We start from the raw sequence: 25,668 nt of genomic DNA on the forward strand, positions 1-25,668 counted from the left end.
TTCTGAGCAGAGAAGCAGCAAAGCGTACTTAACCCTCTACCATCAGCAGTTTTTCTGGTCAAAAACACACACACTAGATGCTTTGTCTACCTCAAGGTTCCAGATAAGTCTTTACCCTTGTGTACACATGTCTAGAACCCTGAGTGTGTGTGTGTGTGTGTGTGCGTGTGTGAGTGAGGGGATAAGCTGGGCAAAGGGGATGGACAATTTAAAGTGGAAAATTGCCAGGGGGGAAAGGGTCAAGCAGCTCTACTGCTGCTTCTCCACGCAAACCTGTAATGGCACAGAGCTGCTTTTCTATCCAAAAAGTGGTCATTGGGGGCTTCATTACATTACATGCCACTGCATCTAACATTCAGTTTGTCCCCAAGACTCATGGTAGTAATCATGGGGAAGGTTTCCTTCCAATATAGATATAGATAGTTTTATTTAAAAAATACAATATTTAAAATAAAAATGAGTAAATAAAAATAGAAAAACTATTACATTCCTATTCTGCAATTCCATTACAACATCTCAAACATTGCGTGTCTTGCAAGGAATGAGCTTTGTCAGGGCCGAGGCTATTTTAACTCCCTGAGGCAGAGCAGCAAATGGTGCCCTTCTCACCCCACAGTCAAGGTGCAAAGTCCCCAAGGCCTGCCAAGTTCTTTTGGCACCTGAGGCAGAAAATATACAAGAGCTCTCTCCGTCCTTGGCAGTAAATATACAGAAAGAACTAACAATCTGCTGCCCTTTCATGACACTCAAGATCAGCTGCCTAGGGCAGCTGCCTCACGCTAATAACAGGGCTGCCCTGAGCTTTGTTACACCAATGCTCAAGAAATATTGTCCAGTTTTGTCTAAACCTATTAAGGGTGCAATCCTATGGCCACTAGACAGTGGCTAGACTGGTCAGTTTCCAGGAACCAACACAGAGCCTGTGCTCCGAGGTCAGTTCCCAGAGAACCGCCTCCCTGCCCTCCCCTGCCTCGCAGACGGCACGGATCGTCCCCACGCTCCGCGCTCGTAAGAGCAGTGCAGAGCGTGGCAAAAGGGGCATTCCCAAGCGTGGGGCATGACAGGGCATTCGTAAGTGCTGCTACAACACTTCGTATGAGTCGTCCAGCCTCCCCATCCCGCGCTCTGATTTCCCCCAGCTAGACAGCCGAAATTGGCCATCTAGCCACGAATGCAGGGCGAATGGAGCATGGTGGAGACAATCCCCTCCGTGCTTCTCCCGCTGTACACTGGATAGGCAGCCACCTCTGTGTTAGAAGGCAGTCAGCTGTCTATCTGCATAGGATTGCTCCTGAAGTATCTGCTTTTCTTCTTCAACTCTTATGTAGCCAAAACTGTGTATTGTCACAATTTCACTTCCCATTCCATTAAAACTGGACTATTTCTCAATATTGAGCATACCAAATGTTTAGTTTCTGACCTCCATTGTCAAGCATGAGATGCCATTATACCATCTTTCAAAACAAGTAATCCAAGATTTTTAGTTTTTAAAACATTCTAAAGATTGATCAACTCAGCTCTGTCATATTAATAAATTCACTTTGAAATAAAAGAGGAAATTAAAGATCACTGTACCTGTAGAGCAAGCTGAAGAAACAGATAATGAAATAAATCCCAATGGTGAAAATATAGGCCAGCTGCATGTGATATGGGGAGAGGCTGTCATTTTTCGTAACCGTAGTGTTGGTATAAAAACCATAGTAGAGCACAGTGTCTTGAAAATAACCCTGAAACAACAAAAGAAGCATATAGCTGCCACACAGGGTGCAAGCAATTGTCAAAAAGTTGCTGTTATTAGTGTTAGAAAGTCTGGTGTGACTTACATCAGAGTTGCCTTATATAGATAGAAAGCGTGGCAACATAGCATTTAGCATTAGAGGCGATAAATGCAGGCTAGAGCCAGTTTAGAAGTTCAAATCAACTTACTTTATTAGTGCTTTTATACACATTGTCAGAGGAGGCTATCTAACAGGTTAACTACAAGCACCCCCTAAAGCTGGGTGAGTGAGTGTAAGTGACTGAAGGCATGAGATATGGTTACTTCCTTCCTTCAGGGAGAGGCTGCATAGTGCTCCTTGTTGCAGAGCCAGAAGAAGAAAGAACAAGGAAAAGAGGGAGCAGGAAAAAGGAACTGGAAGTTACGGGACAACAAGGGAGATGAACAAGACAAGCAGCTGTTGATGCAACATGTTCTCTACCGCCCCCTACTGTCTGGAAGCCTGCAGAGCTGTCTCTATTATGCACATTTAGGATCTGTAGCCTAATGCCCCCCACACAGAAGAGTGTGCTCTGTTTTGTGACAGATTTTCCCCTCTCCTTTGCTAGACATCTGAATTGGTCACTTGCTGATGTAGTTTTCCCCAGTCCTTCCATCGTTCCATCCTTTTCAGCAGGGGGCCCCAATGTGGCACCCGCAGGCACCCACAATTTTGTATTATTATTATTATTTTTCCCTTTTTAATATATGGACATGGATTGTATATAGCCATAGCAATGAATACCTATGAAATGCATACAACTTTCTAGCAATTATACATAGACTTCAACAAAAGTGGACCAAATATCCAAATAAGCATCCATTTGAAGGTGGAGTCTATATGCCACTCGTTCAAATATTGAAAGCGCTGTAAAGGCCTCAATCTATTGCCTTATAGGAGGTGAGTTTTTATCCTTCCAATGTTGTAATATCAGTCTTTTAGCTGTCAAAAGGCCGCAGAGAATCCATTTACACTGACCATTTGTTAATTTCCATGAAGCAGGGAAATAATGAAAAAGAGCGTGTACATCACTGGATGTTGAAGACTGTTCCAGGACAAAATTTATCTGTATAATAACCTCCTCCCGAACAGAAGCAACTACTGGATATTGCCAAAATATATGTTTAAAAGAAGCGTTAGCTGCATTGCACTGCCAGCAATTAGCGAATTAGACAATCTCATATTAAAGAGACGTTGCAGCGTCCAATAGACATGAAACAAAGGTTTTTGCTGAATAAGATACAGCCTAAGATCCATAGATGTGACAGGTGGATGCCAAAGCGACAATCCATTGATTAGGCATTTTGTGGATGTGCCCACAGCAGTTTCTCAAATTCCCAAATGTGTCCACAGGTCCAAAAAGGTTGTGGATCCCTGCTTTTTGGTGTTTCTTCTGGGCTCCCCCTATCTGTGTGAAATTAGGATGAGGGCCTCCAGGTTCCCCACCCCAGCTTCAGACAACCCCAAATTAAGGCCAGCCCTGCTGTAGTACAAGAATCATTTAATGAAAAAGAAACCTAGTTCTGATCCTGTTGTTGTTTTTGATGTTGAAAAATAGTACTTACAGCTCCAGTGAAAAACTCCAGCCCTGTGAATGAAAGGTGATTTGGTTTGGCTTCTATGAGCTGAGGGACTGCAAGAAAACTGAAGTTCACCAGGAATGAGAAAGTGTTGAACATCAGGAGCCACGTCAGAAACACAAAATAGGAACGGACGCCAGTCCCAAACTTGCCACCAATGTCTTTTAGAGTCTTCTGCCAAATTTTGAAAAGCTGAAAGCAGTCCAACAAGCTATTTTTAAACTGCCGCAAAGACTAGAAGAGGAAGACAAAAAGAAAAAAGAAAAAAAAAGAGCCTTTAGTTAAGATAACACCGGGTTTTTATATTTTGTTACTTTAATAAATGAAACACATGGGCTACAATTCTGCACACATTTCCCTGGGAGAAAATCTTATTGATCATAATGGAAGTTACTTCTGATTAGATATACATAAGATTGTGCGGATAGTGTAAATAATACTATATTGTTCAGTATGACTGTAAAACGCTTTGCTTATCTCTGGTGTGCTTATTCTCACTGGGTTCCCACGAATATACATCAATATAATAAATACTGCTTTGTGTTCAGTCCGACATGACTGATGAAAAGATCAGGATAGTCTTTGTAGAGCAGTTGCCTTTAATGCAGCAATAGGTGGATTTCAGTCCTGGGTGTTTCACCTTTATTTTATTTTTAAATTAGAAGACCTGTGATCCAGTACTATGTCTTAACTCTGCAAAGCAGGAACACATCCTGGATCTTGAAACAGTTAGGGTCAACTAGGAGTCTTGTGATCAGAACCCCCGCTTCTCACACCCCCTTCTTAAAAAGCAGCCTGTCAGGGAGAGGATTTGGACTGGAGTCATTATGCAGGGGGTCCAAGCTTTTGCTCCCATGCCGCCAATCCTAATCACACACACATAAACACTACCATAAACTGCTATTAGCAACAGATAGTAACACCTTACATTTCTTTTCTTTCTTAAACAGCAGCTGTGCCCCCCCCCCCCCGCCCCCAATTTGGATCAGGGCTGTAGAACAAGGGAGAAAGGAATATAATCTTCTTCTGCCTCCTGCTTGCCACTTCTTCTATTTAAACAAATCTCAAAGCTGCTATTAGCTGTGGAGGGGAAACCATATGCACATGATTTTGTGTGCCCGCAGGTTTTCCCCTCCACAGCAACTAGCAGCCTTGGACTTGTGCAATTTAGATAAGGGACATGGCTTGGAAGCAGACTTAGATCCCCTGCACTGTGGCTTCAACCTAAACTGCCTCCCATTGCCCCCCTCCACCACCAGCAGTGACTTTTTAAGAGAGAAAAAAGCACGGAGAATTTCAATCACAGAACTGCCACATAACATGTAGCTTGACCCTTAAGGCCTAACTCCGTAAGTGATATTGAATATGTACTCTTCAATACCTTACTGAGGTTTACTTAACCCAGGATTCTTTCCAAGAGTCCCAACAACCAGCCGGTGTGGAGTGGTCCATTGGCAACTGGCAAGTGAACCACAGATGCACCATTGTCTCTCTTATACTCACCCTTGCGTTAAAACAAGGACAAAGCACTAGAGCAGCCTTCCTAACCTGGTGGCCTCCAGATGTTATGGACTACGACTTCTACCATTTCCAACCACAGTCTGTGCTGGCTGGGGCTGATAGGAATTGTAATCACAACCTCTGGAGGGCAGCAGGTTGGGAAAGGTTGTGCTAGAGGCTTACGTTGTGGTGGACTGGGTCAGCATCCCAAATATTTATAATCAGAGAGAGCACTACATTCACTCCTTAAGGGCGCAATCCTATCTGAATGCCCATCAGCCTCTGAACTCAGGGGCTGACAGGCATCCTATGCAGAGCAGGAGAGCGCAGAGGCAATCATCGCTTTGCATTTTTGCTAGATGGGTGTTTTTGCCCATCTAGCTGGGGCTCTGCGGAGGGGAGGAGGTTGGGTAAAGCTCGTATCCCCACTTCCCGGGTCCCCCCCCACCCACAGAACCACCCCCTTCCTGTCCTTTCCGAGCTTGCTTTTCCGAGCTTGGAGGCAGCTGGTATGGTCTCTCCGCGCTGGATGCGAGGGGGAGGGGAGCTTGGACTCTTGGGTCTGAAGTTGGAGCGGTGTCCCCGACCTCAGATCCAGGAATCCGAACTAACCTATGGCCCCCCAGACGCTGTCTAGGGGGCATAGGATTGCTCTCTAAGGGGGTCCGTTAAACAGGATCATATGTAATCTGCATAAAGTCCAGACTGCATAAAGCCCAAACTCATTTACTTCATATTCTTTATCACCAAAAATTTTTAACATAACCATATACATATTAGGAGCAAAGTCAGTTCTCTGAGTGCAGAATTTTATGTAGCCAGAACAACACACAAGCATGGGAGGGAGGCATCAGCAGGACTGTGGGTTGCTCTAAGGTTTGTAGAAGTAGAAAAACACTTTAGAAAGAAAGAAGTGGGGAGGGAAGGGCTCCCAAAACAGCCTAATGAGGACTGAGCACCCTTTGTGAGCACAGAATGCTAGCTGACTGTTGGACAGTGGAGGCTAGTGCCTCCACTTGGCAGTGGGGGGCTGTGAATCCATTCTGGGTTTTAGTCAGAACCAGCCAGATGGTTCTGGGGATGGGGTTCAGCACCTTGGATAGCCCCTTTAGAGTTCTGGCTGAAACCCAGAATGGATGAACAGCCCCACTGAAATTGGAGCCACCATCCTCCACTGGTGTTGGAGAAGGTGCAGAGAAAACAAGAGTGCGGCAGGGCGGGGGGCGGGGATGAAACAGAGCGGCTGGAACACTGAACAGGAGCATTCCACATTTTTGTTTTGTTTTGTTCCACATTAACGTTTTGTTGCATGCTCCGGTTGTCCTTTGGCGCTATTGCTAGTGACTCCACTGATCATGCAACGAGCTGCGGAAACAATGAGACGCTCTTATCTGATGCCTTTTTCTGATAGCAAACTGGGAAGCCAGGCCCCATGAGAGGACCAGTAATCAGGTTGGTCCTATGACCGTTTTCTCAAAGGCAAGTCCCGCTGAGTTCAATAGGGCTTATTCTTAGGTACATACGATTGCGGCCCAATTGGAAAACCGGCTTGACACCAGAGACAGGGAAAAAGAAGGAGTGTATGTATGCAGCTCAGCTGCACCCCCTGTCCATAAACTGTGCTGCAGCTTGTTGTCCACGGCAGGATGTCCGACACAGCAGGCTCCAGAAGGCTCGAGAGGGAAGAAGACTCCTTCGCTCCGCAATGAGAGGGAGGAGCAGCCCTGCCAGCGGGTGGAGTGAGGCAGCTGCCTCAAGCAGGTGACTTTGGGTGTTGTGAAAAGGCAGCCAATAGTTACTTAATGTATTATTATTGCATTTTTACTGCGAGGGAGAAGAAGAGGCGCTTGTTGCTTCTGGAAGTTTCTGCCTCAGGTGCCAAAATAACTTGGCTGGCCTTGGGTAGTATTCACCCTGACCTGGGGGTGGGGGTGGGGTGCCATTTGCTGCTCCAGGCAGTAAAATGTCTGGGGCCAGCCCTGGTGAGAGCAAACTGTGGCCAGTACAAGTATATTAGACTACTGTACTGCACTCTGTGTGGTGCTGCCCTTGTGCCTGGTTCAGAAATTGCAGCTAGTGCAGAATGCAGCCGCTAGGGTCCTCCGCAGAGCACCAAGATGTGCAGCTGAATTAAAAGAACTGAGCTGGCTGCTCATTAGCCACTGAGCCATGTTAAAGATTCTGTCATTTGGCTGGCTTTAAAAGGGGGTTGGACAAATTCATGGAGGGGAAGTCTATCAATGGCTACTAGTCCTGATGGTTATGTGCTACCTCCAGTACCAGAGGCAGTATGCCTCCTTCACCAGTTGCTGGGGAACATGGGTGGGAGGGTGCTGTTGCAGTCATGTCCTGCTCCAGGGTTTCCCATGGGCGGCTGGTTGGCCCCTGTGTGAACAGAATGCTGGACTACACAGACCCTTGGTCTGATTCACCTTGGCTCCTCTTATGTTCTGATTAACATAAAAATACCTATACTACTTGGGACCAGGATACCTAGCAGACCCTCATATACACCCAGCTGACCTTTAACGGAATGACACCATCTTGAAAGCAAAGCCTTCTCAGTAGTGGCACCCACCCTCCGGGAATCCCTTCCCTGTGCAGTTCAGGAGGCAGAAAAAGTAGTGAGTTTTAAACACCTCCTGAAAATATACCTGTCTACTCAACCTGTCCCTGGCTTGTAACTTATTAGCATGATGGTGCTCCATTTGATTGTTTTCCTTTTTTTAAATTGTTGTTATTGTTCCTGTCATTTATCTTTGTTACAGTTGTTTATAAATTGAGCGTCTTACTGGTAATTTTCAGTACTTTGTTATGTAAATGGCTCAGAGGTTTTGTTCTGTCAAACAATATACAAATATTATTTAATAAATAAATAAGATATTGCCATTTCTTAAAACATTCCCATTGAACGCTTCTTTCTCAGTGAAGGTATGCCATACTTACCAAAGCTGTGTTGTAGAAGCACTGAGTGCAACAGTTAATTTGAGCATCACGGCTGTGGGCCTTCTCCATAAGGGCATTATTCCTGTTGAGTAGCAGATGATAACAATTATGGTAAATAAAAACTTTTCAGAGTTTTGGCTTGTTCTAAACAAGGATGTTGCATATCCAAATTGGCTTTTTTTGCACGTTCAGGGTTTCCATTACATTCCTAGAAGTTTCCAATCTCTGATAATTGTGTCAAGTCCTAGTCTTTTTCCCATCTCATCTTCCTTCACTCAGAGCAGAATGGCATGTTAAACTGGCAAACGTGTGTCTGTTAATTTTTAATTGTTATTTATTTATTAAACACATTTTTATACTATCCTTCATCAAAAAATTGATTCCGGGGCAGTTTTTACAACAAATACATATACATAAAAACACAAAGAAAAAAGAAAAAGATGAGCCCAAGAGATAAAAGAGCAGTCTACAGTATTTCTAAAGGTACTTAAAATTAAGGGCTCCTTCACATGGAGCTTTTATCCTGCTATGGAGATTGCTCAGTCATGGAAGTTTGCGGGTCCTTTTCATGATGTCGTCAACCACCAAGGCACATCCAGAGCTGTTTCCCCGTTATTCTATGTTAAAAAGATCCGGAGAAAATGAAGTACCAAATATCTCGGATTGTTGCACTATTGAAACAGCCACTTGATGGCTCTGTTTCATCAAGTTCTATGGCACCTTGAAAATTAAAGGCTTCCCCTCTCAGTAATCATGTGGTTGCTGTCTGGGAGCCCGCAATAAACGCAGAAAGGTTCAAGAACAGGAGGACTGGGGGGGGGGGGTTCTTTAGTGTAAAGGCAGCCTATGTGTGTTTCAGAAGTATAATGCAAATGCTTCAACAGGGCATGTGAAAGGTATTTCCTCAAGGCATGACCGATACTATTTTGTAGTATTTTGTAATGTTACAGATATAGTCATTTTTTTTTTCTAAATGGTCCATTAAACAAAGACATCAGTAAGTACTGGCTAGCTCGATGCAACAAATAAATAAATATGTGTACTTACATTTAAAGATAACGTGTTTTTTAAATTTTATACGTTACTGGCTTCCTTTCCAACCAAGTCACTTAACAACCATCAGACTACAAACGTTTTCCTGTTACCTGATCTCTCGTTTTTCTCTCATAGGTTTTGGAATCTTCTGGATAGCTTTAATTCTTTCATGGGTGGACATGCTTGCAAGATCACTGATTAATTTTTCTTCTGCAGTAAATAAATTTTTTTAAAAAATCAAGTAGTAGCTTGAAATACAACATAATTACCTAGCATTTCCAGGTAAAGAATGCAACCAGAAAAATATACAACTGGAGTGGAAAGGAAAGGAACATAGCAATAACAGGAAGCTGTACAGGAGACAACAGATTGGATCCAGACATAGACTGGGTTCGGATGATCACGTTGGTAAACGAAGCCATTGTGGCTTCTCTCCCCACTCCCACTGTGAGTCCAACCACCATTTGCATAATTACCCACGATGCAGAGTGGGTTGCCATGACATCCAAACCCAGCATGCTTCTTATCACCCTACAACCAACAACTTGCAGGATGAAATGGCAACTTGTGCTACAATGTGAGTAATTATGCAAATGATGGTCACACGCATGGCACATGGGGGGAAAGCCACAATGGCTTCTTTTACCAATATGATCATCTGAACACCTCATAGCCAGACCCATCGAAATAAATGGGACTTAAGTTAGGCACAACTAGTTTAAGTACCACTGATTTCAATGGGTCTCTTCTAAATCTGACTAAATCTAGATCCATCCCAAGGTGTCTAGTGAGCGCAATACACAATAACAATAATTTCAGTGGGTCTACTCTAAGTCTAGATCCAACCCCTTATAAACAAGTTCGCTAAGCATCATACAAAATGAATGAACACATAATAGAAGAACAATCCAATAACAAAAAACACAGTAAAAAAATACAATACAAATCACAGGATCCAAGAACAACCAGCTAGTACAGGAGGTTAATGCACTCTCAAAGCCACAGAGACTAAAATAATACAATATTTAAAAGTCTTAAAAACCCAAGGAGAACTGAAAGGTTTTAGCCTGGCTCTGAAAGGTCAACAACATGGGTCCCTGACGAGCTTCCCTTCATAACCACAGGTGAGCACCACCAAAAAAAAGGAAGAGGGAGGGAGAGAGAAAGAAAGCGAGAGAACAAACACCTTGGACTGGATCTAGATAAAGTCATATTTAAGAGTAGAGCCATTAAAATCAATGGGGCTTATGCCATGACTAATGAAATCCAAACTGATTTTAATGGTGCTACTCTTAAGTATGCCTAAATCTGAATCCAACTCCTTATTCCATTACTCAGTCATAACAATGACAATGATGCCAAGATTCTAAATTCCTTCTGTGAGAAATGTCATTTCATTTATTATATTTTTATACCACCCAATAGCCGAAGCTCTCTGGGAAGTTTACAAAGATATGTCAGGGAAGACAGAAAACAATAATAATCAATAATAATATAAATAATAATTATAACCAAAATATCAGACCAAAACAACAATCAATAATAAAATACTTTACCTTCTTTTTTCCTCTCCTCATTATATCCTGGGTCTAATCGAAGTTGACTTGAAGGTGTCATGAAGACCATATCAACATTTTGTCTGTTATGTCTCTGGATGAAGTTAACTGAAGAATTAACAAAGGCATTTTTGAATAATCTTATAGCACAATCCTATGGATACATACTCAGACATAAGTCCCACTGAGCTCAATGGGTCTTACTCCCAGCTAAATGGGGATAGGGTTGCAGCTTAAAAACTGAATAAACATACAGATGTGCTAAATGGGTCTGTTAATTCATAGCTAGCCAATTCAGTGAATTACACGTTACGTCCCCAATGCAGGCTTCCACATTATAACACTGAAAGCCTAACTGGGATTATCAATGCTAATGCAATATACACGCCAACATTTGATGGAAGAAACTAGATTTTTCTGTTAAGTGAAACAATAATGAACAAACCAGGTGAGTGAAACATATCCAAGAGGCCTAACGTTATGTCCGAACACAATTCTGAAATGAGAACTTCAAACCGTACCAGGAAGGTGATCTTGTCTTTTAGATACAATAATATACAGTATTTAATTATGATCTTATACTGTATATTCGTACATCACTTAGAAATGTTTTAATGTAAGCGATTAATAAATATCATTAAATAAATACGTTTCCCTAAAACCAAGAACTCGCATTTAATTTTCAATTTAAGTTTCATAAACCTATACTTCTCATGGCCATGCCATAGGTTACTCCCAAAATGCTACAGCCGAGATCCAAAGAACTACTTGAAGCATGCAGAAGCAAAGATATGCACAGTGAGATAAATTATTTATTTTTTCTTTGAGCAGCCACATTGCAAACTGCTTTTGGAGAAGTTTCAAGATCTTGAAATGGAGAATTTCCGAGGAGGTGCTATGGGTCATCCCATGATCAACAGTATGTTGTCAAGTAGTGGCACATAAGTGGGCCTTCTCAGTGGCGTCAGCCACCCTCTGGAATTCTCCCATGTCTGGTCTAAGAGGTGAAATCTGTGGGGAGCTTTAGATGCCTCTTGAAGATGCACTGGTCTACTCAGCCTTTCCCTGACATGTAATCACACTGCTGTTCTTGAAACGTTTTTAATGTATTTATTATTTTATATTGCATTTCATGTATTTTTAAAATGTGAACTGCTTAAAGACCTTATGATATCAAATGGTATACAAGTAGTTTAAATGAATGAATGTTCAAAAGGGGTTGTTAACTGTAGCCTTTGTGCAGGTAGTCACCCAGGGTATTAGTGTACATGTGCAGGATCATGACGGTGCTTACCAGAAGGAGGCAGGATAGACAGGTTTGTAATGTCAGTCAACAAAGAGGAAAGGATTGAGGGGGTGAGGGGATGGTGGCTATTTTCATTGAAAGAAAAGCCTCTGTTAGCTCAAATGGGTGTTTTCCCTCCAGTGCAAACAGTAGGCATAGGGGCCCCAACTGGGACCACAGCAAAGGTGAAATGATCACAATCCCCCTATGCTCAGTCCAGATCCAAATCATGCCACCTATATCTGCAAGTTACTTAAAAAAAACAAAACCATGCAATTGGCGTGAATGGCATCACACTCAGTTAGGCAGTTAAGACACCAAGCTGTACAATACGAATGCCTACATTCTCTATCCTACAATATGTGCGTATGCTTCACAACAGGAGAGCCATAGCTCTCTCTTCCATGGATATTTATACCTTCCAATTCCGAGCCAGAAGATACATGTAACTGGCCACTGAGGGTCTGGAAAGAACATTGCTTTTCATCACTGCATCCTTCTTTCAGCATTTGGTTTTCCAAAGCCCTTTCTGACCTCGGAAGAGCTAGGAAATTTGAACCATCTATTTCTATGTGAACTTTTTCTCCAGCAGTTTCAGTATTCGGACGCAAGAAGATGGTAGTGGCCAAAAGATTATCACCCTGAACGCGTTTTCTACGAAGCCACTTAAACAGGCCAGAAGGTTTCGTCTCTGAAGTGCTCCTTCCGTTTTCCATATCCAGATGTTTATTCTTCAGTTGATTGTTTGGGAAATTCATGTTCAGACATGGGATGTTTCAATAAGATAGATTATCTGAAAAGGGACTCCTTTGTTCCGTTATGAAGAACTTCAAATAGGTCACTCAATGTTTCCCATGAATTGAAGAAAACCATTACTTTTGAAGGGAAATGGCTATTTTGATCAAAGCAATCTTAGCCTGAAAATAATCTTGGTTCCTGTTCCTGTCCAAAACATACAATTGGTTAAACTTAGTTACAGCATGGCATTAGCCAACTCATGCCTCCAACATCTGTGGGAGAGATGGTTTTTCCAAATGCACCTTTGCAGTGGTTCTAGAAGAGAATCTCTGAACAGAGGCAGAAGAATTCTAGAGCCACAGAAATATCTAACAAGCACATTTCATTTTAGCACAAGAAACAGGGAGAATGGGATAGGACTCAGTATCTGACCATGACAAAGGGACCGATTCAAAATCCCCAACCTTTAGATCACCATCTCCATGGCCAGCTGAAAAACAAAACAAGTCTAAAGTGTGCCCTGCCACATGTGTTGAGCCGATGGCATGTTGGGACAGTCCCACGGCTGTAATGGAGGCCATGAATGTTGATGGCCTCCATGACAGATAAGGCGCACTCAGAGTGACTGTTGATGCCCCCCAGAAACAGCAGTCTGGGGGGACCTCAGCATCACATCTGAGACCACCTCCGTCAGCTCAGGTAGGGAGACAGCTGGGCAGCAGAGCCAACACAAGATGAAACACTCCAGACTAGTAGTTAGATGGACAAGGAGCCTAGAGAGAGAGGTAAGATTCCTATGGACTATGACAACTCCACATCCCCGGCCCTCAAGTCTGCCCTGATGTTGAAGCAAGTCCCCCGGTGGGCACAACTGCGAGAGATGAATTCCTCCCTGCTCACCCACCCATCTAACTATAACAATGGATTGTAGCACTTTGCCCACTGCACCGAATACGGGGGGGGCAGGGACCAAAGTTTTGAGGACCAAAACTTACATTTCAATACCAACATTATCCCCAACAACCTTACCTCCATCAGCTGCATCAGAAGGTCTGTAGGCGTAATGATCATTCAAAACATTCCTGGCAGTTGGCAGCGTCTGTGCAAATTCCGGTTCATACTCAAATGAAGGATTGACTATTGAAGGTAAAAAAAGAGTTCAGAACTAACTCACGTCTCTTCCTGTAGCCAATACATATAGAAAATGAAGGAAAAGGCTAGCCCAGAACCTTTTCCCCTCACATGCTAGTTTTCTGTGAACAGGGGATTTTATATTTATCTATTTTGCATGGAATAGCCTTTCACTGCATGAGCTCCCACCTGTGGTATGAAGTGGTATAAGTGGTGCAGCTTAGACACAGGTTTATCACCTTAGTGAGAACCAGGACAGAGCCAAGTCCTGATTCAGTCCTGCATATGTGTGCACACACACACACAGTCTGTTGTCTCCAAAAAATTAAAATTGCATATACGCAGAGATTTTATTACAGTTCTTCTAGCAGCAGGGCTAGAAATTTGTCATTTTTTCAAAAAGGACCTAGGATTCTGCAGGAGCTACCACGGGATGGTAGAGCTTGCATTCATAGCCCAAGTGCAGCCACACAGATTCTGGTCTTCCTTGGTTCCTCTCACAGAAGGTGCCTCTGTCTGATTGGGCGAGGGGGGGGCTGCCAGCTCACCCCATTCAGCGGAGCCCCCCAACCCTCTGTGAGGCATTTTTCAGGAGCTGCCATGGGGAGGAGAGAGCAGGGAAGTCCACTTCCACCAGCCCACTTGCATGTGCCTAAATCTGGATCCAACCCATATTATAGTATTTATTTTATGCCCATACCCATGCACACACACAAATAATGTGTACGAGTGTGTATATAGTTGTATGTGGTATGTTATTTATTTATTAATATGTTGCACTTATATGTTATCACATTTAAATACAATATTTAAACACTATTAGAAGCAATTTCAACTGAAATGCAACAAATATTCTTAAGATACCTCTATTATTTAAAAAAAAAAAACACACAATACAAAAAACCAGTAAGATGAAGCAACATATGATTGATTGCAGTTAGCCAGAGAAGGCCCCTGTGAAAAACTGCACTTTCAGGAGGCGTTTGAAATGTACCACATTTTCTGCCTCCCAAATTGCGCGAGGGAGGGTTTTCCAGATTGTGTTATATGTTATACAGGGCACTATCCAACTGTGTCATTCCGCTTGCACAAATGACATTCAGCTAGCAGAAACTAGGTCCGAAACTATGCACAAGAGGAGAATCCAACTAAAATTATGTTTGCACAACTGCAGTTGCACAAATGTACTGCACAAGTGCTTGTGCAACAGAAAGATTCAGCAGACCTCCACTAGCACGATCTGAGTTTGCAGAATGACACCACTGGATTTACATATATATGAAATCTCCTTTATTACAGTTTATATAAATATAATGCAATTACATACTATGTGCATTTCCATATGGGTTTGAACTGGGCATCTCGAATGCAAAATCACTCGGACTGTATTCGGTGTCAGACTGAATCCGCATTGACTGCATAGGTATTAGCACTGATGGATTCTGCCCTCGCCTTTCTTCCACACTGTAATCTTTGTAGGAATCATATGGGTTATGATGGGAAAAAGTGCTGCTTTGAGAAGGCCTTCTGTGTCACAAGTAAAGCAGGGGAAAAGAAAACAGTTACGAGGAAAGAAACAAAACAGAAACATCCGTTTGAAATGCCTGAGCTAAAAGAAATTGAAAAAGGGGTTTAAACTTAATTTGTATATGCGTAACATATATAAATTTTGGTGTCTTGGAATGCAGGTGGAATTGTGTCTTCTGTGCAATTGCTAGAGGTCCAAAGGACCTCTAAGGGGATAGAGATGGACACCCAAACAATATAACCCTATGCATGTCTCCTCAGAAGTAAACCCTATTGAATTCAATGGCACTTCTCGCAGCCCAAGAGGCCCAAGATGCAGGGGATGACGGTGCTGAATTTCACAATGTGGTTTTGAACTAACCAAATGTACTTGATATGCTCTAACCTCCAGCTAGGGATGGGCAAATGAGTGATTTTAGACCTTGTCAAGGGTTTCCTTTTCTCGCCCTGATGCTCTTTTCGTCTCGTTCTCGCTCGCTTGTGAACACCAGTGTGTGTGTTTTTCTTTTCAAGCAGAAGAAGTGTATATTTACTCACAAGAAAAATGCACACTTTTCCAAGCACACAGCCAAATGTGAGCTCCCCCCACCCCCCATCTCCACAGACACATTAAGTAAAGCATGGAAATGCATGCTTTGGGGGAAATGCGCATTTTGAAGTGCGGCTTTCCCCAAAACGATGCATTTTGCGAATGCAAGCTTGAAAAGGCATGAGGTTTTTGCGATTCACGATCACCTCTGGAGTTGCAAGCTGGGCATTTTCGTCACATTTTCAAACAGTAATGGACTTCTCGTACATCCCTGCCTCTGGCAGCACTTGCCCCCATAAGAACCTGCTCAGACCCCAAGATCAGAGGCCCTTAAAAAATATACGGCACTACCAGGCCACCCCGAGACATTTTGCTGCTCGAGGCAAAGAACAAGATGATGCCCTCTCCTGTTCCATGTACAAAAGCCGACTGGACTGTTTCTTCAACACTGACAATGGAACAGCATCCTCCACTGTACCTGAAGGCAGCAGGCTAACTTATGGGACCCAGGATGGGCCACTTGGCACTCGGCTCTCTCCTGCAACACCTTGCTGCCGCTTCCCAGCATCTGCTGCCTGAGGTGACCACCTCACTCTGTCTAGTGGTAGAGCTGGCCGTGGGAGCCACTCTATACCAAGTGGTCAGACCTAGCTCAGGTTCCTCTACACTCCTGGCTCTCCAGGATTTTGGACAAGAGCCTTTCCCAGCCTTAGCTGGGGACTGAACCTGGGACCTTCTGCATGTAAAACGTGCTCTTTAACCAATGAGCTCTGGCCCTTCTTTGGGTCCCCCCAACCTCTGGCGTGAGGCAAGTGGTGACAAAAAGATTTTTTAAGCCTAAGGGTACAACACCCTCACCCCCCCAAAACCAGCCCAATGAAGACTGAGTATGCACACTAGCCATAGAAGGTTGATAATCAGTCACAGGTAGGGTGGGGGAACACAAATAGAAAAGGAGGGGATGGAATGGAATGGGCTACTGGAAAAAGGTGTTTTTTCCACCTTTTGCTGGCTGGGACCCCAAACAGGAGACTCCTTCAAGGATATTAGGATACACTGCAAAGGTTTTATTTATTTATTTATTTATTTATTTATTTATTTATTTTGCAAGCCTTGCTTGCAAGAAATGAAAGAACAGTGAACTAGGTTTATTCTAGGAACATGCACAGTTATTGCACAGACAGCAACTGCCTATACTCTTGCACGCTATATTTCAGACTTACGTTCTGTCAATCACCAGGGTTTCAGAAGAGTGATAGTCTGGGTTATCAAAGGCTTCATTGTAGTAAAAAGACATGATGGATCCAAATCCTGGTCTCTCTAGGAAAGATATATGGAAATGGACTTCACTACAGGTCTTCGCTGGGTCACATTTCATCCTGAACCAATTTTAACATAAAATGCATGATGGCTAATCTGTTACAGAATATACTGGCTGTAAATCCACACACTTTTACTCAGGAGGATCTCAGGCAAGAGGTTTTCCTGCTCTACTTGGAGATGCCGGGGTCAGACCATGGACTTTATGCTCCACCACTGAGCTACGGCCCTCCCAAAGTGGTGCACAACATTTAATTAATATCAGTAACGATAAAAAGATAACCATCTAATTAAAACCACAACCTGAGGAGAAACAATTAATTAATCCCAGCAATATGTAAACAGTAGACTGAAACCAGGTTTTTTTTTTAAATTTCCAAAGATAGGGAGAAAATTCTATAGGTGTGGGGCCCTGTCTCCAGGGGTGTTGGAGAAATCTGTAGCGGAATCAAATGCATTTGGATTTCTATGAATCTGACCCACAGATTCCATAGCAGACCATTTTTTCTCAAGCTGCACGAATTCCGTGGACTTGCGAACCAGGATGTTTTTTTACTTTCCAGAATTTAACACAAATTTAGTCATAGAAAAATATGGAAAATAAAAAAGCACCAGCCAAAAATGCGCATTTCCCCCATAGGCTAAAGCATGAAAATGTGCATTTGGGGGGCAATTTGTGCATTTGGGGGTATTTGTGCATTTTTGCACGTGCGAATTTGCGCAAATATGGATTTGTGCAAATTTGGGGAACTGGAAAAAATCTGATTCCATGAATGAGCGGATGACGGAACAAAAGGCACCTGACAATCCACAAAATGAAGACGGAATACATTTTACAAAATCTGTACATCCCTACCTGCCCCTGATACCTGCCAGACTAAGATCTTTTATCGACAGGGCAGAGAGTTTGTAAATCCCAGACAGGCTCATACAAACGTAGGTGGTCCTTCAGATAACCTGGTCCCAAACAGTTTAGGGCAAGGGTAGGCAAACTGGGTGCCCTCTAGATGTTTTGGACTACAACTCCCATAATCTATGACCATTGTCCATGCTGGCTGAAGTTTATGGGAAGCAGAGGGCACCAGGTAGCCTACCCCTAGTGTAGGGCTTTCAAGGCAAAGACCAGCACTTTAAATTGTCCCAGAAACAAAGAGGTAGCCAATGTAACTGGTACAGAATTGGTGCAATATGCTTCGAATGCTGAACCCCCACTAATGTTCTTGTTCCTGCATTCAGTACCAAATGAAATTTCTGAACTGTCTCCAAAAGGAAGCCCCACACAGAACAGTAATCCAGGTGGGATGTAACCTACGACCTGTCTCACTGGCCAGGTTCACGTGATCGCAGGGGGAAACAACAAAGTATGGGTTGTTTTCCCCGCCCCGTGTACTGCTCGCGTGACTGACATTCACCTAATTACCCGCATTGTGGGTTGCCATGTCATGCAAACCTGGCAGTGGGGGCAACTTCCAACCCACCCAACAACCCAACCCAGCGTGGGTAATTAGGTAAATGCTGGTCACGCAAGCAGCACGGGCAGGGGAAACAACCCATGCTGCATTGTTTCCCCTGCTGCTTGTGCAAACCCAGCCACTGCGACCTGTCCTGGTCCATGACAGCAAACTGAAAACACAAGAACTCCCAAATTACTCATCTGTATGCAAAATGTAGTGAGAAGAAACAATACGCAAATTAATTCCGAAAGTATGCTAAAAGACTCTGCTTTTCTTTGTAAAGGCATAGCTTAATGAAAGCCATCAAAAGTGATATTTGACACATTTTAAAACAATATGAAATCTAATTCTAAACATTGTGATGTGCTGAGACATTGCAGGGTATGGTGCTTCCTGGGTTTGGTTGTCTTTAGAACAAGGGATTACAGGAGACTTGAAGTGTTCTGTGATATTTCAGTTCCTTTTCAAATATACAGGTTGAGCATACTTCGAGACAGATGGCTTAAAACACCTCCCAACAGCAAAATGTCACTGCCCCAGATCAGATCTCCAGCAATGCAGCCCCCAAAAAGCGGATTTCAGAGCTCAAAGCCAGTCTTCTGGCTCCTTTTTGGTCCTACTGAAAAACACCCTACAGTCTCTATAGAGCTTCTCACACAGAGATCTTACTACCTCCCCTTTCGCAAGCTAGGGGGTGAGGAGAGAGAAAGGTATGCCTTTTGCCAAAATGGCTCTCACCTTCCAGAAGACCTATTTCCTAGTGACTTGTAATTTGTCAAACAAAAAGTTGTGGTTGGCATAGTTTGCCACTGACTATTAAGGAAGTTTGAAGCAGTCCTTGTGGCTCCATTAACTCTCTCCTTTCCAAATCTGCAGTCTCACAACAATATTGTTACCAGCTAGAAGAAAACTAGCAAATAAAATCCAGAAGGGTAGTTGTGTTAATCTGTTGCACCCCCAAACCCCAAAACAAAAACAAAACATCTTATGACACCTTAAGGGCTAGGACATTTATTATGGCATAAGCTTTCATGGATTGGAGTCCACTTTATCAGATGCATGAACTGTTCTCCTAAGTCACAGGTATTGCAGTATGTATACATGCATGGTTGATGGGAACGAGGGAACTGTAAACACTGAGGTCAGAGGGAAATGAAATGTCGGAATTATAAACTATGATCATTACTTCACTGGCGATTGCCATTTGCAAAATAGTTGTTGGATGATAAGAGAAGTCCTTGCCTTGGTGAGCTGATTAACATGTGTAGTGTGATGATTTAAAAGAAGCCACCTGTGTCCTCATTCAACCCATCAGAGTTAAGAGTTGAGCCTCTTGCTGAATTGTAGTTCAGCTGTTTTGCCTTGCAATCTCACACTAATGCATGCAGGCTAAAAAAAATCCATTATGTTAATACTAAACAAAATAGTTTACTAAGAATTAAGAGAGAATAAAATGAACTCTTCCTTTACAGGTATGTACGAAGAGCCCTGCTGGAACTGACCAAAGGTCCATCTAATCGAGCATCCTGTCCTTGAGAGTGGTCAGCCAGAGACTCACAAGAAACTCACAAGAAGTTCACAAGCAGTGTTTAGGTGATGTTCTTTTGCATCCCCCCCACTGTCATGCTTGGATGCTCACACCTGCAATTTATGTTTTTTAAGCCATTTACACACTTGCTCATTGCATGAATGGTATCGGGTCTACTTTGGCCCTGTGTCAGCAACCATCATCCTCTTCTTGTGGCAGTGAAATTCATAAAATTTATAACAGGTTGTGTGAAAAAGCACTTAGCTTCTTCTATCCTGAATTGGTTCTTTTCTTATGGGCAACACAGCTACTTTTGCATTTGGTGTGACCTGGAGAACACCACATTTAGCCATTCAACAGCAGGATCCTAAACAGGAGGAAGAGGATTTTATACCACCTGAAAATGGGTCTTTTCTCTCCAAGGGTACATTCCTTCCAACTACTATAAAATTCAGCTTTTTCAGACTTTTTTTTTAACCTAATACTCCACCTAAGATTAATCTACATGTTAAATATAAGATTAATATAAAAACAGTCCAGTGTTTGTCTACTTCTGTTTTCCAACTACCAAGTAACCTGTTTCACCTAAAGATGGAGACAGATCTGGGTAATATAGCTGCTTTTTATATTTTCAAAAATGGGCGCTCAACCACTGTATGTTCCCACCAGGCCTTGGTGCAACCTGAACCCATCACAGCACCTGATTTGAATGTCTGCTACCTCCTCTCACACTCCATTTTAAGACTGACTACATGCAGATTCCCTGGTTTCAATATCCACCAGCTTTGTTCTTCCTCCCCCCTCCCCCCCCACTGCTTTGCTTTACCATTTAGTCTGATGAAGAACTCTGTAGATGTCCTTCCACCTGCAGGCAAAGACTGCTTTATTTAAGAAGGCCTTTAGACTTTAGACTTTAGTGGGTTTGGTGTGTTGGGTGTCATGTTTAATAGTATTTTTTTCTGTAACTGTTATGTTTTATTGTATTTTAATGTATTGTTTTAATCAATTTTAATTGGTTCTGTAAGCCGCCTTGAGTGCCTTTTTGAGAGAAAGGTAGGCTACAAATAAAATTAAAAAACAGAACTCAAAAGCTTGCACGCTATTTTGGAATGTTTTGGTTGGCCTATTAGAGGTACTGCTCTAATATGGATTTTGCCATTTCATTGCATGACCTTGAGTTCTAGTTGGGAGCGGGCACTTATGCATCACTAGAAAAAGAGGAAATGCTTCACACACACCCCAAAAGAGGATGCACGTTTCCATAAATGTGCATATGCTATGTTTTACGTATTGATGCAAATTTAGAAATGATTACTATCACTTTAATAGAAATACAATACATCTCACCATAGTGTGAAAGATTGTGACCAGATTACCTGCGTGCCTGCTCAGTGTGTCTAGGTACTGTTGATGGTTAATCACAACACCTCTGTTCTCTCTTCTCATGGTTCTTTATCTTTAAACTGGACTTGGACTGGACAGTCCTTCAAACAGAGGATGCCATCAAATAGAGGATGGTCCCTGGCAGCCCTTCAACCAGAGGACTCTCCTCTCTAAAAGAGGACACATGGCCACCCAAGTTCTAACATTATGGGAGAGGAAGCAGGAAAACTCCTATACTTTAGATGTAAACTCTATGTTCTTCAAACTGAAGGCTAGTTTTGTCAACACATGTGCTGGCAAACTAATATTATAGGCCTTAATCAGCAAACGGCATGCTTCTTCCTTTCCCAATCACATCTTAACTTCAGACTAGGAGAATTAATCCATTTTGGCTTTTTGCTTGTTATACTTATGAAATGGCGTGTTTTAACTTGCCAAAAAAAGAAAAAAACACACCTCTAAGAAATCCTCTGTGACAGGCCCTTAGAAAACATGCGGAAATCCTAAGAGCTGAAGAGTTACCGTACATTTGGTATTTGTTCAGTGAAACTTAGAAAGGGGTAAAAGCCTTCAGTAGTCCAAATCTCACAGAGATACAGTCACATCAGCATAAATACCTTGAAACAAAGGTCAGACATTTCTGCGTTGACAGAAATTTATCTGAGGATCTCATAAATGGCTTATCCACAGTATCATCCCATCAGGAAATAGCTGGCAGCAAAAGACGCAGCGAGTAATTGAATACACCGTGGCTAACAAGTTAACAAATTTTACTTAGACTCTGGTACCAAGGGAATTAACAAACTATTTTCTCTTCCCAGACTCCTGAAAAAGAATCTACCCTCCAAAACAAATTGTGGAAGAGAATGTAGACAATGATAAGAGCACTCCACTTCCTGTTTTCCCCTACCAGAAGGTAACTTTAGTACATGCCATGGGATGCTCCCCAGGTTAGCTGTTTTCTTTCTCCCCATTTTCCTTAAAACATTATCAAGTACAAAATACATGTGCCTTATATGAAGCAGTTTGGGGCAGGATATTTGAAGGAGCACCTTCTCCCACAGAAGCCTACCTGCCTACTGCGTTCTTCATCAGAGTGCAGCTTTCTTCCATACTTCACAACCATCAGAAGTTCAGTTGGCTAGGCTGTGTGATACAGCCTTTTCAGTTGGCCCTCTCCTTTGTTGGCTTATTATTTATTACATTTATATACTGCCCAACAGACAGATGCCCTCAGGACGGTTTACACTCAGAAAAACAAAACAAAACCAAATAATAAGCAAAACAATAAATAGAACTAAACTATTAAAACATTAAAAAAATTAAAACAGTAAAGAGCCAGCTTCAATGGCATCTGGTCAAAACATCTCTCATTTTGCCAAGCTTTTGGACTCTCTTAGGGTGCAATCCTGTTCATGTTTAGACAGAAAAAAAAAGTCCTACAACTCCCAGGATTGCGCCCTTATGGTTGCTGTTTCTTGCCCCTGCTGTAGAAAAGTAGTTTAGCTGGCTTGGTTTTTTAGATTTCATTTCATGTTATTGTTTTGATCATATCACGTTTTCAGTTGATTACGTAAGCCAGAGGTGGGCAGACTTCAGGCTTGAAAGATCTGGTTTATTTTTTACTAGAACATCTGACATCCACCAACTGGAGACAGGTGCAAAATAGTGGTGCAGCATATGGTCACCTCAGGAATTTGTGATCAGTACCAGAGACCACAAGTCCATTCACACACAAACCCACTCTGGGCTTCCCCCCAAGCATTGTCCTTCAGCATTGTCTTCGGTGGGTGGGAGCTTTTTAGTTGCTGCTCTGTTAGATAATTGGCACACCACACCTGCTTGGGTTGATCTTGTCTGATCTCGGAAGTTAAGCAGGGTCAGCCCTGGTTAGTACTTGGATGGGACACCACCTGGGAATCAGGCTTCCTGCACTGAGCAGGGGGTTGGACTCGATGGCCTTGTAGGCCCCTTCCAACCCTATGAGTCTATGAGTCAATCCCTTGCCAATCTACTGAAAATTATCCAGAGATCTACCAGAAGATCTACTTTCTGCCCACCTCTGATGTAAGCTGCTGTGATAACTAAAAGGCCAGGTAGAAAATGATTTTATAAAATAAATAAATAAATATAAAATTTAGTGAGAAGCAAGCTATTGTGTCAGTATAATAAAACAGCTTGAGCCTTCAACATCACAAATGGGAGCCTTTGGCTTCACAACAGCTTCTCAATTTACCCTGAATTGGAAAGGTAAAACTGATATGGGTTTGCTACCAGTTTCAGATTATAATTTAATGAGATGTATCGTTTACAAAACCTCTCTGACAAGTTCATTTGGAGTGGGAGGAAAAGAAAGCTCAAATAAATTATAAGGTTTTTTTTAAGCTAACAAACACAGGAATGTCATCAGAAAGGCCAGTCACCATGGCATCATGTTTAAGAAGAATATTTCCCATCTGTAGCTTCTGTTATTACAGTTTAAAGGTATACATGGTATAACCATGCCTTGATTTATGGAAAAAGGCTCCCCCCCCCCTCCAAATTGCCTGCCTGGCTTTTGTTATCGTGAGGCAAACCAATGGCCATGCTAGCTGGGAATGATGGGACTTGCAGTCCAACACATCTGGGAGGGCACCAGGTTGGGGAAGGCTGTCTTAGTCACTATATTTGACCATTCTTTCTAGTGGCTGGAGGATTGTCTTCACACCTAAAATCATAGGATTGAATGAAATGTTGATGATAATAACGATGTTTATTTGCATGCCGCTTTTCCAAATTATGCTCAAGAAAAGCAAACACATCAATATATAGGTACAAACATACATACAGAATCATAACTATATGAAACACATTTCATATTAAATCCACATTAGCAAACTAACAGACACTGCAATTAAGTTTCCCTAAAGCAGCCTTCCCCAACATGGCACCCCCCAGGTGGTTTTTTTGGGGAGAAGACTACAACTCCCATCAGTCAGAATGGCCAAAGGTCAGTGATTATGGGTACTGCTGTCCAAAACATCTGAGGGGTACCATGCTGGGGAAGGGTGTCCTCAACACATGAAAACACATTTTTCATGAACAATTACCAGAAAGATACTACATTTAGCTAACAAACCCTTTACTAATCCAAATCACTAGCACAGTAATAGCAAATACATCCATATGAAGACAAATAGGGGAGTTGGGATGTCCTGCTCAGCAACACACATAGCTGTTGGTGGCAGGAGGACATACTTGATCAATGGAGTGTTGTGTCTGTTCTGCAATCAACATACACACTTTGCCCATCAGGGTTGGCTTCAGGTTATTGTGCGTAAGAGACCAGCAGTCTCCACGCCACCCCCTCTATACACACACTGGAATTACACACACCCCTTCTCCCTATTTAATGTGCATATACAAGTAACATAGATAAACATACAAACCCCCATGATCTCTGAAGTACACATAGCAGACTCACATGTTCATTTGCAAGACAATTCACACGCACACACTAACACACCACCCTCTGTCAGTGTCTCTCTTCCACCCACCCCTCATTGGGCAGCTCTCCAGGGTCTCAGTAAGTGATTTCCCATCACTTACTACCTGATCCTTTTTAATTCAAAGCCCTAAACAGCTTGGGGCCAGGTGATCTGAAGGATCGCCTCCTCCATATGTGTCTGCCTGGACCCTAAGATCATCATCTGGGGTCCTTCTCCAGGAGACCCCACCAAAGGAAGTGAGGCGAGTGACTACCAGGAAAAGGGCCTTTTCTGCTGTGGCACCCTGACTGTGGAATGAGCTCCCTAGAGAGGTTTGCCTGGCACCTATGTTGTACTCCTTCTGGTGCCAGGTGAAGACCTTTTATTTCTCCCAGAATTTTAGCATTTTAGCTTCCTAATCTTTTAGCTCTGATGTTTTAAATCTGTCTTTTAAATCTCTGCATTGCTGCTAGGTTTTATTGTGGTTTTACTGTTATACTGTGGTTTTAAACTTTTATATTTTATATTGTTTTATGCTGTACTCTGTGGTTTTAATTTTTGTGAACAGCTCTTATTCCTATCTGCCTGCCCGCCCACCCGCCCGCCCGCCCGCCCGCCCATTTGAGCCAGAAACTCTGAGAAATAACTAGCCTAACAGGAGACAGACAGAGAGGGGATGGGGGGGGGGGGCGGGCAGACTACTAGTGGTGGGCCCTGGCTGATGACTGTGTTTTCCAACCTCCAGTGCTGGGCTTGCAACAAATGCAGTTGAGAACATTAGGCTGCAATCCTGTACACACACTTGTCTGGGAGTAAAACCCACTGAACTCAATGGAGCTTACTTCTGAGTAGATGTGTGTAGGTCAGCACTACTGAGTGTATTCAAATTTATCCATTTATATGGGAATTAAGCATGCTTTATTTGCTCTTGG

The 25,668-nt window shown here is 42.7% G+C and overlaps 1 protein-coding gene across 3 annotated transcripts in view; it reads right to left on the minus strand.

Annotated features, from left to right (window-relative positions):
* Positions 1-25,668, minus strand: part of TMC5 (transmembrane channel like 5) — a 65,040-nt gene that overhangs the window by 22,799 nt on the left and 16,573 nt on the right. For 2 of the 3 annotated variants that reach the window (XM_084818594.1, XM_084818593.1), the window contains exons 2-9: positions 16,808-16,904; positions 14,856-15,055; positions 13,427-13,534; positions 10,375-10,482; positions 8,929-9,028; positions 7,784-7,865; positions 3,323-3,571; positions 1,576-1,727 (exon numbers count right to left, since the gene is read on the minus strand). In XM_084818594.1, coding sequence (XP_084674720.1) covers positions 1,576-1,727; positions 3,323-3,571; positions 7,784-7,865; positions 8,929-9,028; positions 10,375-10,482; positions 13,427-13,534; positions 14,856-15,055; positions 16,808-16,881 — 1,073 coding nt within the window. In that variant the 5' untranslated portion in view covers positions 16,882-16,904. The remainder of the gene's footprint in view (positions 1-1,575; positions 1,728-3,322; positions 3,572-7,783; positions 7,866-8,928; positions 9,029-10,374; positions 10,483-13,426; positions 13,535-14,855; positions 15,056-16,807; positions 16,905-25,668) is intronic. The other variant, XM_084818595.1, reaches the window with a different exon arrangement.

The sequence above is a fragment of the Heloderma suspectum genome, chromosome 12 (genome assembly GCF_057233095.1).
Source record: "Heloderma suspectum isolate Gila_16-S chromosome 12, 16-S_ref, whole genome shotgun sequence".
Lineage (NCBI taxonomy): Eukaryota > Metazoa > Chordata > Lepidosauria > Squamata > Helodermatidae > Heloderma > Heloderma suspectum.